Source organism: Glycine max, chromosome 1, assembly GCF_000004515.6.
Source record: "Glycine max cultivar Williams 82 chromosome 1, Glycine_max_v4.0, whole genome shotgun sequence".
NCBI classification, from domain to species: domain Eukaryota; kingdom Viridiplantae; phylum Streptophyta; class Magnoliopsida; order Fabales; family Fabaceae; genus Glycine; species Glycine max.
Genome location: NC_016088.4, coordinates 54,548,599 through 54,561,811, shown reverse-complemented (window position 1 = coordinate 54,561,811; position 13,213 = coordinate 54,548,599). Strand labels below are relative to the sequence as shown.

General features: G+C 31.6%; 1 protein-coding gene across 5 annotated transcripts; it reads left to right on the top strand.

Annotated features, from left to right (window-relative positions):
• The first annotated feature begins 3,834 nt into the window (after window positions 1-3,834).
• Window positions 3,835-10,512, top strand: LOC100779121 (two-component response regulator-like APRR2). Of its 5 annotated transcripts, none has more exons than XM_006573630.4 (12): window positions 3,835-4,045; window positions 4,726-4,929; window positions 5,646-5,725; window positions 6,107-6,173; window positions 6,482-6,528; window positions 6,643-6,720; window positions 6,823-7,365; window positions 8,108-8,248; window positions 8,404-8,673; window positions 8,777-8,845; window positions 8,990-9,067; window positions 9,504-10,512. In XM_006573630.4, exons 2-12 carry the CDS (start codon window positions 4,800-4,802, stop codon window positions 9,675-9,677), a joined length of 1,677 nt encoding a protein of 558 aa, XP_006573693.1. In that variant the 5' UTR covers window positions 3,835-4,045; window positions 4,726-4,799; the 3' UTR covers window positions 9,678-10,512. The 5 variants fall into 5 exon arrangements, with proteins under 5 accessions (XP_006573693.1, XP_040872698.1, XP_040872693.1 ...); XM_041016764.1 differs by having other exon boundaries at window positions 3,868-4,045; window positions 4,772-4,929; XM_041016759.1 differs by having other exon boundaries at window positions 3,868-4,143; window positions 4,772-4,929.
• Window positions 10,513-13,213: the final 2,701 nt, after the last annotated feature.

Sequence of the window (13,213 nt, the reverse complement as noted above, 5' to 3'; positions counted from 1 at the left end):
TAAAGTTATACAAAAGACAAACATAATAAAATTTTACTTTAAGTAAAAGAGACTAAAAAAGTAAATCTAATAAGTGTTTAAGGACAAAAATAAATAAATATAAAAAATTAGAAGTTAAAAACTAACATTTTAAAAATATTACTTCAATTAACATTTTAAAAATCACTAAAAACTATTAAAAAAACTCATTTATCAAATAGTTAAATAATTTTTTTAACTAATAAAAAAATTTAAAAAATAAAATATTTTATCAAACACACTCTCTTATTTTATTATGTAAAATATACAAGTTACGTAGAATACACTATAAACAACTGTTATACTTTGTACCGTATTTTTTAATTGTTGTTTTACAATAGTATTGTAACGTGTTTGTATTGATATAATGTGACAAATCATGATTAATTTATACTAGTACAAAACTTTGTCCCATGGCATGTTTATCTAGTTCTAGCGTCCATCAACTTCATGATTTATTGCATGTGCAGCAGAGAGTCAATTTTTTACATCTATATTGGCTTATGAGACGTGATTAGTTTTAGTAGACTCTAAGAAAAGTCTTCTGGTATTTTGTGGGAAAAGGGAAACCCCCTTAGCATTGGCCTCACTCGAAATTTTACATCATAGTCACATGGGACGAAATAGGATAGCAAAACACTGTTAAGGCGGGTGAAAAGTCATATCAATTTTCTTTTTGCAATTATTGTTACATTGATTTAGTAGAAAAGAAAAAATAGTGATTATTGTCTTTTGAGGAGACCACTTTGCCACAGGAAAAAATATTCTCCTTTTGCACCTTTTGGGGGTGGGGCAAATTCAATTTGGGGAGTTGGTTTGATATTTAGTAGGTTTTTAAGCTTTTAAAACAAAAAATTAATACTTTGTAAAAGGAAAAGAAAAAAAAAAAGAAGAAGCATGTGCGTATTTTTGTGTAAAGTTCTTCATTTGGATTGCGTGAAATGCTCGGCATTATGGATGTTGTAGTTGAATTTGTATCATCATCATTTTTCATTTCAAATTGCTAAGATAAAATTATTTACTTCCCAACGTTTACCCCCCAAAAATATTCTCTTATAGCTTATAGATTTTAAAAACATAAAAGCATTTAAAATTTTATTCAGTTAATAATTAAAAAATTTAAGTGAATGAAGTATTTAATTTTTAAATCAATTACAATCTATTTCCAAATCTATATCTTGACTCAAAAACACGTTATTCCACGGGTAGTGGTGGGTATGCAATTCCACTCGTTCCTTAATCCAAATTTGGTATAAGCTAGTGTTTTAACAAAATATTTAATTATGCATTTCTTGTAAGGTATTTTACTTGTGTGCTGATCCAAAGTCTAAACTATTTTTATACGTTTTCCCCTTTTATTTCTTGTAAAGTATTTTACTTGTGTGATGATCCAAAGTCTAAACTATTTTTATTCCATTTAAAAAAACTATGTTTAATTTTAATTTAAAAACTAACTATAAATTTTTAAAAACATTTTAATTTTGTATGCACATAAAATAGTATAATATTCAAACTTACAGACCAAATTCACCTAACTTTCAATTTGGCAACCCAACTCATCTAAATTCACAATTAAGGATGATTGTCCTAACTGGATCGCATTATGGAGTTCAATTGGAAATCGATGACCTATCCATTGGTTTAAATTTCAAAATTGATGTGCAATTGAATTAGTCATAAATTAGCAAAATTGTTAAGAAAAAATGAAAGTTATATTAGTTTTGACAGTTTGATGAAAATCACAATTTTTTTTTATTAATTGATTTTATTTGTTATTGTTAAACTTAAATATTATAATGTATTATATTTGCTTTTGTATATAACTTACTTTTGTTATATGTTATGACTTATCACAAAAGTGAAGTATAGTTTTTAATATTATAAATTTGTTTATAAATTTATACATATCATGCTATTTTTTGTTTAATATTGCTTAATATATTATATAGTTATTTTAAAAAATGTATTTTATTAAAAACGATTTAACCTCAGTTGAATCATTAAACCTTGATCTATTGTCTTGATCGGTTCAGTGATCATATTCTAACAACATTACAATTAAGTGTCTCATAATTTTTTATTTTATGAAAAACATGTATATTTTATTTTTTTTATTAGGGTTTTAATTTATCGATGTTTTGTCCTTTGAATTGATCATGAACTAATTTTAATATGATTGTTTAACTCTTTTGTTTAATAAAAGAATTGTTTAACTTTCTCCCAGTAAAAATGAGATTATATACACTAAGATAATGGTTTGTAGGTATTAATTGGACTAATTATGTGTAATAAGATGATTTAATCCCATTTTTATTTGGATAAATTGGGCAACATTAATCTTGATTGGTTTAAAACTTACTTACACTTAAAATTCTTCATCCCTATCAAAATATACTTTATATAGAAAATCAAATTCAATCTCACTCACAAGCTAAATGTATATTACTAATTATACCAAATTCATTAAATACAAATATTAGTTTTTAAATAGAAATTCATATATGGAATTTAGCATTTTATCCTATTGTCATTTGGATAAAACAAGAAGTACTTAAAAATGTATTTGACACACATAATTTACATTTCAGTTTTCAATCTTATGTTAAAAAAAAAAAAAAACAAGAACACATGCACACACTCTCACATCTCTCTCTCTCATCAAATATTTTGTCTATAATGCAAAAAATTTTATAATATGAATTTTTTATATTATCTCATTTGATTTAAAATGATAAACTATTTGAAATAAATCAAAATATAAAAAATTATTATTATTAAAAATATATAGTTTTTCAAGTGTAAACTATAACTATGTATAAATTATAACTATTTTTGTTAAACAATTTTAATTTAATTAATTAACATGCTAACTCTGAGCTTTATCTAGCTTTTAACTGTCAGTTAACCATGTGTTGATTTTGCCAAATACACCATTTCTCTCTGTTATAAAATTTGATCTGGTTTGATTTGAAAACTTTTTGTCTGTGCTATAAAATTAGCATTCTTATCTACCCGTGGTTTGCATTGTTGCCACATAGGCGCCCTATTTGGTGTATTTTTCTGCAATTTTCTAACACTAGGTACACATTAATAACGACATATTGTGTTACATTTTAGTATTTTACCCAATTGCACTGTATTTTGGAAGTGCTTTATTTCTTGAGTTATGAAATTATACAATTATCTGATTTTTTTCACTATTACCGTACTACCGTACACTTTGGATTACGTACGTAGGATAAATATTGTGCTGGATAATCTCAAATTTAGAAGGAAAAAAGCAAACAATTTAATCAATACTTTGGTATTAAACAAATTTATAAACAAAAAATATAATAAAAATAAAGTTTAGTTTTTCTAGGAAGAATAAAATCACAAAGAAAATACAAAATAAAATTGAAAAGCTTGTACAAAATTGAAAAAAAAAAACAATGTTGGTTTGTTTCGTAACAAAGTGTATTTAAACCAAATTGCAAAGAGTAAAATGCTTTTTTATTATCACTTTTAACATACATCTTTTATTAGAAATGAAGGGAAATTATATATTGATGACTATGTCATAATGATGCAAGACAGAAAGAGGTAAATAGAGCACAGGAACAAACTAATTTTGGAGTAAAAAATTCAAGAAATAAAGTACTATTAAATTTCATTACAAAGAAAAGAAGTTTCAAATTTTATATAGTAGAAGACAATGTATTTATTTTCAACTCAAATTATACTGTAGGAAACAACATGTAATTTTTTTTTATAGAAAAAAATGGTAAGAAATGAGGGTAGATTTGGAAAATGAACCATGATTGACCATAGTGAGAGACTCTTTTTCTGCATATTATGTGGTTCTTAAGGAGCGATGGCAACTGTTCAGTAGTCACAGACACCCTTCAACGACCGTAGTTAAACCTCCTAACTCACTTCCCCTTCCCTCACTCTATTTGCTTTGTTTGTCTTCAATGGAATAAGAGCAGAAAGAAAAGAACACAACTTTGGGCAGAGTAGTTGGTGGGGCATTTTCTTTTCAGCCAAGGTAATAGCTAGGAAACAATAAAAAAAAAGGCTTGGAAAAGAACCACTTTCCGTGTGCATGCTGATTCTACCTTGATTCATGTGTTCAGTTTTGGAGAAGTGAGTTGGTTTTGTTTTTGCTTTGGTTTTTCTCTTTGCCTTTTTTGGATTATAATATGTGCATGGCATGCCATGTTTGCCACTTTGAGGTGTTTGTTTGCTTCTTTTCTGGGTTGGTTCACGGTTTTGTGTTGCTGTCTGACCCGGTTTCTTGTCAAGTTTTCCTGTGGTAGTTGAAGATCTTAATTATCTCACCCATGTCTTTGTCTGTGTTAGTGTTCTGTGAAGGTTTCATGTCATAAGAAAATGAGATCTTTACAGTTTATGGTATGAAGTACAAGTTTTGATTTTCTTTCTTCGGAGGAAACATGCTGGAAAATGAGTAGGAATCTTTTGTTGTTTTTTTGTTTATTTATTTCAGAGTTGTTTCATGAATGATCAGAACTTGGGATTTTCAAACTGAACCTTGTTTTGGTTTAAGTTTAACTTCTGAGTTTAGGTGTCATGCTAGTGTTCCACATTTGGAAGCTTTTTACCTTGTGAACAAGCTTAAGTTTCTGTGGATTTCTGCTTCTCTTTTTTTTTCTTTGTTTTTCTGTGTTCTGTGGAAAATTCAAACTTGTGATCTCATGGATCTTGCAGAAGGGATCCAGTGTTGATCAGCAATATTGATCTGTTACTTAACTAGGGGACCGAGTAAGAATGCCAAACCAGCTATGGTTTGCACTGCCAATGATTTACAAGAATGGAAAGATTTCCCAAAGGGACTTAGAGTTCTTCTGCTTGAAGGAGATAGTAGTTCTGCTGCTGAGATAAGAGAACAACTTGAGGCCGTGGACTATAATGGTGAGACTTTTTGGATCCCCTCTTAGTTTTTTTTTTTTGGTATGTTTCACTTCCTCATCCACTTGATATTACGGCCTAGATAATCCCACTTTCCTTAATTAGTGGGTAAAGTTGGTCCCCATCTTGTAGAATGGCATCTTTTAAAGTGGCACTTCTTTAGATAGCCCTTATTTGTTTCTTTGGGACATTGTGGCCTGAGGTTTTATTTCATTGAAGGTTAGAAAAAAATTCAAGATTTTGCCCTCCTTTCTCGATGCTTGATGTTACCATTTGTGGTATTTCTTTAGATGGTTTGTCAAGGTGTAAAACTTTTCATTTTTGCTTTAGACTATATGCCCCTAAGTGTTATGAAAACTGGAAGTGGTCCAAATTCTAAAGATATTATGGATAAAAGAATGGCCAGCTATCCGACTTTTTGAATTACTGAATCTATTCTATTTTTGATGCATTTGGATTTTGATGGCCTTTTAATTTCCAAGCAAATATGAATTAGGTGGCTGCATTAGATGTGAATTTATAATGGAAAACTAAAGTTTCCACAAATCCAAATGTAATTGAAATTAATTAATTAAATCTTGAGAACCAACCTGAGTATAATTTGACTTTCATATAATTAAATTCACAGCATTATTTTCATCTACTACCACACCCTTGTTTTCTCTATGCCCGTTGTTTATTCCTTTAATTTGTTAGTAAGCCTCAGAATTTCTGTACAGTTTCCACTTTCTACGATGAGAATGAAGCCTTGTCAGCACTCTCGAGTAGTCCTGAAGGCTTCCATGTTGCTATAGTGGAGGTAATGAGCTTTATTTTCAGTATAAGTGACAAATCATTATGTTATAGTTGTAAAATTTGAACAGAAAAGAAAAATAGATGTTGTTCAGTGTGCTAGTTGAAATGAGGTGAATATCAGGAAGTAGATAGTTCTATTGATTATAGTTAGGTGCTTCCAAACTTTACTAAGTAAAACATACTTTCATTGGAAGAGTCATTTATCTTGTAATTTGTGAAATGCTAATAATAAGTGAAAACTTTTTTCACCTTATACATTTTGCTCTAACAACATGTTGGCACTTTTTGTCTCACTTTGTACTTGTAATTGATCTCTTTTACGTTGTTATAGTAATTTATCCTTGATGATGTGATTTGTAACCTTGTGCATCTATCTGAATTATAGGTGAGTACAAGCTGTAGCCTTGGAGGTTTCAAATTTCTTGAGAATTCAAAGGACTTGCCTACCATTAGTAAGCGTAGAGCCAATCCTAACTTTTCTGGTTTAAATTCTTGTAATTTTTATGACCCCCTTGCCCCTCTCCTAACAAAAAAAGATCAATTTGATTTTAATGTAGTATTTGTTTTGTGATCATTGCTTGCTTTAGTTTTATATAATTTGGCAACTTTTTTTTCTCCTTGTGAAGCTTTAAACAATTGAAATGGATGAGTGATCTACAAGGTAGCATGACATCGGAAATATGAGAAAAAAAGTTACTTTAAGGCCGTTTCACTTTGCTGTAAATTTTCTAACCAGTGATACTTACAATTCTTCATGTAGTGACTTCAAAGGACCAGTGCCTGAACACCATGATGAAGTGCATTGCGGTAAGATTTTGGTTTAGTTATCCCAAGTAATGTATGTATGAGTCAATATCTGATTTTATACTCCTGATTGTTGATGCATACCTCTTTAATCACTGATCCATTTTCCTTTTTAAGCTTGGTGCAGTTGAGTTTCTCAGTAAACCACTCTCTGAGGACAAGCTCAAAAATATTTGGCAGCATGTTGTTCACAAGGTTTGTTGGCACTGGAAACATTATGATGGCAACATTATGATGGCATTTATTATTAAAATAACATTAAAAAAGTAGTTTCTAATTTAGTTGAATTTCAAGCAGGCATTTAATGCTGGGGCAAATGTCCTGTCTGAATCACTAAAACCTGTCAAAGAATCTGTAGAATCCATGCTGCAGCTTCAAACAGAAAATGGACAAGATAAAAGTAGGATTTCAATTGATTTAGAAAATGTGTCGAGGTTTAGTGATATTGACCATGAGCAGTCTGCTGTATGTGATAAATATCCGGCTCCGTCAACCCCTCAATTAAAGCAGGGGACAAGGTTACTGGATGATGGAGATTGCCATGATCAGACTAATTGCTCAACAGAAAAAGAAAGTGTGGAACATGATGGGGAATGTAAATCTGTCGAAACTTTGTGTGAGAATTTGAATGCTGAAAGTTCTCCTCAACCAAGGGAACCTGATAAGACTCTGATTAAGGAGGAAGAGGATTTTGCCAATGGTTCCAGGGGTGAGAGTGCTGTTTCACTGAGTCCAAATAATAAAAAGTTTCTCAGCAATGCCGATGGTAATACATCTCCAAATAGAACGGGCGTACTTAATGATTCATGTGAGATTAAAGCTAATCGGAAGAAGATGAAAGTAAGCTGAATTATGACTATTAGTTCTTCTTATCATATAAGTTGCAAAATACCAACATTAGCACTATACTACCTTTCCCTTCCTTCTTGCCCTGTATGATTTTCTTATGCATGCTCATAAAGTTGATATGAATGGCACTAGTTTGACACATGTAACTACAAAATATTTAAAATTTTGTTTAACCTGTCAATGTTCCAACGTGTTATATCTGCGTGCTTTGAATTATTAAAGAAAGTATATGTACCAGACAACTCTCAATCACCAGGAAGTGAGTAAAGGAAATTTTGTAATGGACTTGCCAAATATTAACTGTTCTATAATTTTTAATCTTAGAAGGACATTTCCAATGGATTTCCTACTAAAATCGCTTGAGAAAACAGCATGGCTCTAATTGTCATCTTCTTTCCTTGTATTCAGTTTTAAATAGAATGTGTTGGCTGGTGAGGGCAAAATTCTGGAGCTTGGATCTGTATCTTATGATCTATATATCCATAATAGTTATTCAACTTGAAAATGACACAATTATCGAACTTCATATATATTTCAACTGCATCTTATCCATGGACTTTTATTTCACCTGAAAGACTTTGATTTGGTCTCAGGGTCTTAGTTAATATTTCTGTAAAATCATATCCATGAACTGCATCTTATCCTTATATTTCCATATAACTTTTGTTAAGGCTGTACAAATGATCTGGTATGATTATCTGAATACAGTTATGGTACTTGGTTTCGGTTTCAGGTAGACTGGACTCCTGAGCTACATAAAAAATTTGTGAAGGCTGTCGAACAACTAGGTATCGATCAAGCCATTCCTTCTAGAATATTGGAGATAATGAAAGTGGAAGGCTTGACAAGGCACAATGTGGCAAGCCATCTTCAGGTTCTTATTTTACTTGCTGGTTATAGATATCAGTTTCTATTCCAAAGCTGCAAGTAGAATGACTATTTTATTTTCAACACCTTTCTGATAGTAAAGAAAAATCATATACATATGTCCTCATTGGTAAGATTTAGTAACAACTTTGTGTTGAACAGAAATATAGAATACACAAGAGACAAAGTGCACCCAGGGAAGAAGATCGGAAATGGCATAATCAAAGGGATGCAATGCAAAGGAACTATTATATGCAAAGACCAATCATGGCATACCCTCCATATCATTCAAATCACACCCTTTCTCCAGCTCCTATATATCCTATGTGGGGACAACCTGGTAGTCAAACAGCTGGTGTACAGATTTGGGGCCATCCTGGTTATCACATATGGCATCCTACAGAAAGTTGTCACTGGAAGCCTTATCAGGGGGTATTCTTTTTATTCAGAACCAAATTCTTGATGCAGTTTGCATTGTGGTCTGTTATGGAGAAATGGTGGATTGAGTTTAATGTTTACTAACTTGATGATTCAGGTGCATGTGGATGCTTGGGGATGCCCATTGTTGCCAGCCCCTCAAGCTCCTTGTTTTCCTTACAATCAAGTAAGTATCAATGAATTGAACATTTGAACTTCGTCTCAATGCTAAATCTATATGTTAAATATAACATGTGCATAATTTGACTTTTCTAGTTAATTAAATTATTTGCCAGAGTGATGCTAATTAGATATTCTCATCAAACCGCAGAATATACCTGGATTGCACAATCCTAAAGCAGTGGACTATAGATTCGGCATGCCACAAAGTTCCTTTGAGCATCATCCGGTAATGCAGTACTTTCCTTTCAGTTTCCTTCTACCATGTCATGATGAAATTGTTTTTCTAGTTGACAAATAATAAGAAAAAAATAAGAAAAATTTAGTGCTCTTAACTGCCTTGACAGAATTGTAATACCTAGCAAGGTTCATAGATGAGAAAATATTTCAAATATCTAGTGTGTATCTTAAAATCACAATGCATGTATAAAGCTGTTTATCTAAATACTTTGTAGAGTGCCTGGTGACCAATTGTGTGTAATTAGATCAATATTATTCAAGTGCTGAATAACATAAATGGTTATTCTAATTGAATTTGCATGGGAATGAACCATTTGTTAATGAACTTGCCCAATGTTTGAGTTATGCATGTAGATAAATGGTTTTTCTTGAAAAGGTCCAAATGAAGTGTTCCTCATACAATGTGGTTCCATACATGCATGCAGGCAGAGGAGGTGGTAGACAAGGTTGTGAAGGAAGCAATAAGCAAGCCATGGCTACCATTGCCCTTAGGACTCAAACCTCCTTCCATGGATAGTGTGTTGGCTGAGCTCTCCAAACAAGGCATTTCCGGCATCCCTCTTGGCAACAAGCGTTCTTCTACTCCTAAACTCCGCTGACATGTATGACCGACCCCACCACTGGGTCCCACAGAGTAGTGGTTTTGATGATGGGGCCAGCCAGTTACATATCAACGCCCTGTTGACTCTTGTAATTATTTTGTTTCTCAAATTTCCCTCCCAGGTTGCAACTAGTGGTAGATTTGGCTGGAAGTTGGGACCATTTACTTTGCCTTGCCATCCCCGCCTCCACACCAACCACTCAAGATGTCTCTCCTTAAGCTGCTGAGCAATGATGGTTGATATGATATGATATGATATCAGGTCAGGTCATACACCACCATGATGCATCACAAATGGGCAATACATTGATCCTATTCCATGGCCACTTGCCAAAACAAAACGCTAAAAATAACATTAAAAAAAAAGGTTAAGCTATGCAGCAGCATTCAGCAGTTTCAATGCAGTGCATGGCATCATTTGTTGAAACTAAGGACTGGCCACGCATTTGTTGAAGCTTTATACAAAATATTGTGGCTGAAAGAAAGATAACAATGTGGACTTTTTGATGGTTGTGGTGGTGAGGGGTTTTTGGTTGTAAGTGACCAGCTTCGGGGTCCATGTAAAAATAGCATGACAGGGACTGGAGGTGTCTTGGTTCTGTTGGTGTTGTTGGGGAGGGGGTCTAGTTGAGGTCTAATAATGGAAAAAAAGGATAGTTAGGATAGTGTTGTGAATAAAAAATGAGTCCAGGCTTTGGTTTATGCTAACTTGTTCTTTTCCCAATTCAATTTGTTCACTCAGCTATTTTAGCTTAAGTTCAGCATTGAGAACAACACTTTGTGCATGTTCAGTTGTTTTTGCTCACTTTATCTTTTTAACGTTTTGAAAATAATTCTAAGCTATGATCATTACTTTCTTTTAAAGTAAGTTTAATTTTGATGTATCATTGCTATGAGTAAATTAGAAATAATTCCAAGTATGATTTTTAAACAATTATTATAGAACTCAATAATTTTCAATTGTATAAAATTCATGGTTGCATGATAGATTGACGGTCAATATATTTCAATTGAATTCAAAGTTAATATTATATAAAATGATTTTGTACTGTATAGTCTATTTTCTCAAAAGAATATGCTAGTGAAACATAACAATGCCAAGGGCTTAATGTTGTCGCAAAAAAAAAATTGTGCTTGGAGTAAAATTTTCGTTGGATACTAATTTGCTTTAAGCATTGATATGTTTTGATTCGTCATTTATAAACTTCATTGCTGTAATTTCAGAAGAAAAAAAAGAAGGAAAAATTAAATTTAATGACACCATTAATCAATTGAATAAAATAGTGTTTAGCAAACAAAAAAAAGAATTAATTATTTTCAAATTAAATTATTTAAACATTTAATTTCACCATAAAATTTATGAAAGATATAGGCCCTGTTCGTTTCCAAGCAAAGAAAAGCTTAGAAGAGCGACCAAAAGCAGAGAAATTGCAGCTTTCATTCGTTCGTTACCGCTTGAGAGAGGAGAAAGCAACAGTAATTTTTGTACGTGGGGTCCACGGCCAAATCTTTCCTCACAAAAGTGAGACGATTTGCGAAGAAAGTAAAGACGAACTTTTTTTCAAAATTATCCTCTTGTCCGATGTGGGAAATGCACGAGAAACTGGATAGTCCCGTATTAGATTATGGGTTTGCAATAATCGAATATGGCTGGCAAAAATTCGAATGTCCTTTGGTAGTAAAATGTATTATATAATCGACTGTGCTGGAGTATAATCGAATATGGGTATGGGACATTCGAATATGCCTACAAATGGATTTTGTGTGTCTAACTGTATTTAATAGTAATGTTATTTAATAAAAGAAATATAAAAAATGTTTTATATTTAACTGTAAAAGAGAACATGTAAAAAATAATTTTTTAAAATATTAAAGCAAACAAAAAAACCCAACACATGGGTATAATTGGAATTTCACAAATGCTGTATTTATATATTTTTTATTTTATTACCTACTAAATCACTTTTTTTTCTCTCATTTTATCTCTTTCATCACCGGAACAACTATATTTTTCACTCTTTTTCTTTCATTTTCTTTATCCACACTTTCTTTCATATTCTTTCATTACAAACGAACACAACCATAGTTATATAAATTTTGTTTCTTTTAACTATAATTCTTAAAATTTTGAAATAAAAGAGTTGGGTCTTAAAAGAACAAAAAATGTTTCGTACACGTAGAAAGAGAATTTACAACTGAATTTTTGCGGCTGAATTAACGGACAAACAAAATGAACAGTATTACTTGTGACACACAAATTATGTGGGCCAATGATAGCCCATACACCAAATTTGAATTAATTGAAAGGAAGAACCCAACTACATGTCGGTTTAGACACCGGGTCCATATACGATACATGAATAGCAAGTAGGTGTTGCTAGATGCACCATCATTTTTGCTTGTGCACCCTGAAATTTATTTTTATTCCAAAAATGCCCTTTTGCTTTCTTCTTCCTTTTAAGTTGTTTTTTTTTATGCATTCATTCCTTCTTCTTTTTCTCCATTTCCTCTTGGTTTTTCATTGTTGTGAGAGGTGCACATTGTCGCTTTGGTCGAGGTGAAAGTGTTATAGAGATACGTCGATGGTGATTGTTGTGGTGGTTAGTTTGGTTGTTAACGGAGATACATCGGAGGTACGCCGCCGTTAATTTTTTTTGTTTGTGTAACATATGGATTAACTAATCCGTAAGTTTTAATATAACTTACAGATTAACTAATCTGTATGACTTATACGAATTTTTTTAAAAAAATTAAAATAAAAAAGTATTAATTTTTTTTAAATTATAAATATGTTAATATTATTGTTAAAAATATTAAATTAATGTGCAAAAAAAGTTATTTTTTATATGTTTATTTGAAATTTAATTCGTATTATTATTTTAAATATTTTTAAAAAAGTGTAGATTGATAATTAATTTGTAATTACCTAATCCATATAACTCATATGAATTATGTAATCCGTATGTAGTATATGGAATCCAACAAACACGAAGCATCCATTAAAGCCATTAACGAAGAACAACAAAGCTTATCTCGATGGCGGAAACGGCATGGCGGTGGTGGAGAGTTCCTCAAATCTAGCAACGGAAGCACCAAACAATGGCGGTGCGACACAAACCAAACACCAGTGAAGGAAGAAGACAACGCTTCAAGGAAGGAAGAATAAAAATAGTAACAGCGGCGTACGGAATATGCAGGGGAGGGATGGTTTTTAAAATTTAAGTAAATGACATTTTTGCCACTTCACTTAAATTACTGGGTGCACTAGCAATAATAGTGGGTGCACCTAACAACACCCATAACAAGTTCTGTTTGTACTCCAAATTTTTTAAAATCTTAAACTATTATTTTCATATTATATCTTCTTGAAATAAGAATTTTATAAGAGTAAAAAAATAATTTTTGGAATAGATATTTTATAACAGTAAAAAATAGCTTTTAGAATAGGCATTTCATAACAATAAAAAATAAATTTCGGAATAGGTATTCCATAATAGTAAAAAATAATTTTACCTTCCGAAATATGTGTTCCAT

What these genes read in the sequence shown, in the direction of transcription:
- LOC100779121 (XM_041016759.1), top strand. Translation starts at nt 4,124, where the DNA reads ATGTGTTCAGTTTTGGAGAA. An exon ending in TGAGGCCGTGGACTATAATG is followed by an intron (nt 4,930 to 5,645) that starts GTGAGACTTTTT and finishes ATTTCTGTACAG; the next exon opens with TTTCCACTTTCTACGATGAG. An exon ending in TCCATGTTGCTATAGTGGAG is followed by an intron (nt 5,726 to 6,106) that starts GTAATGAGCTTT and finishes TCTGAATTATAG; the next exon opens with GTGAGTACAAGCTGTAGCCT.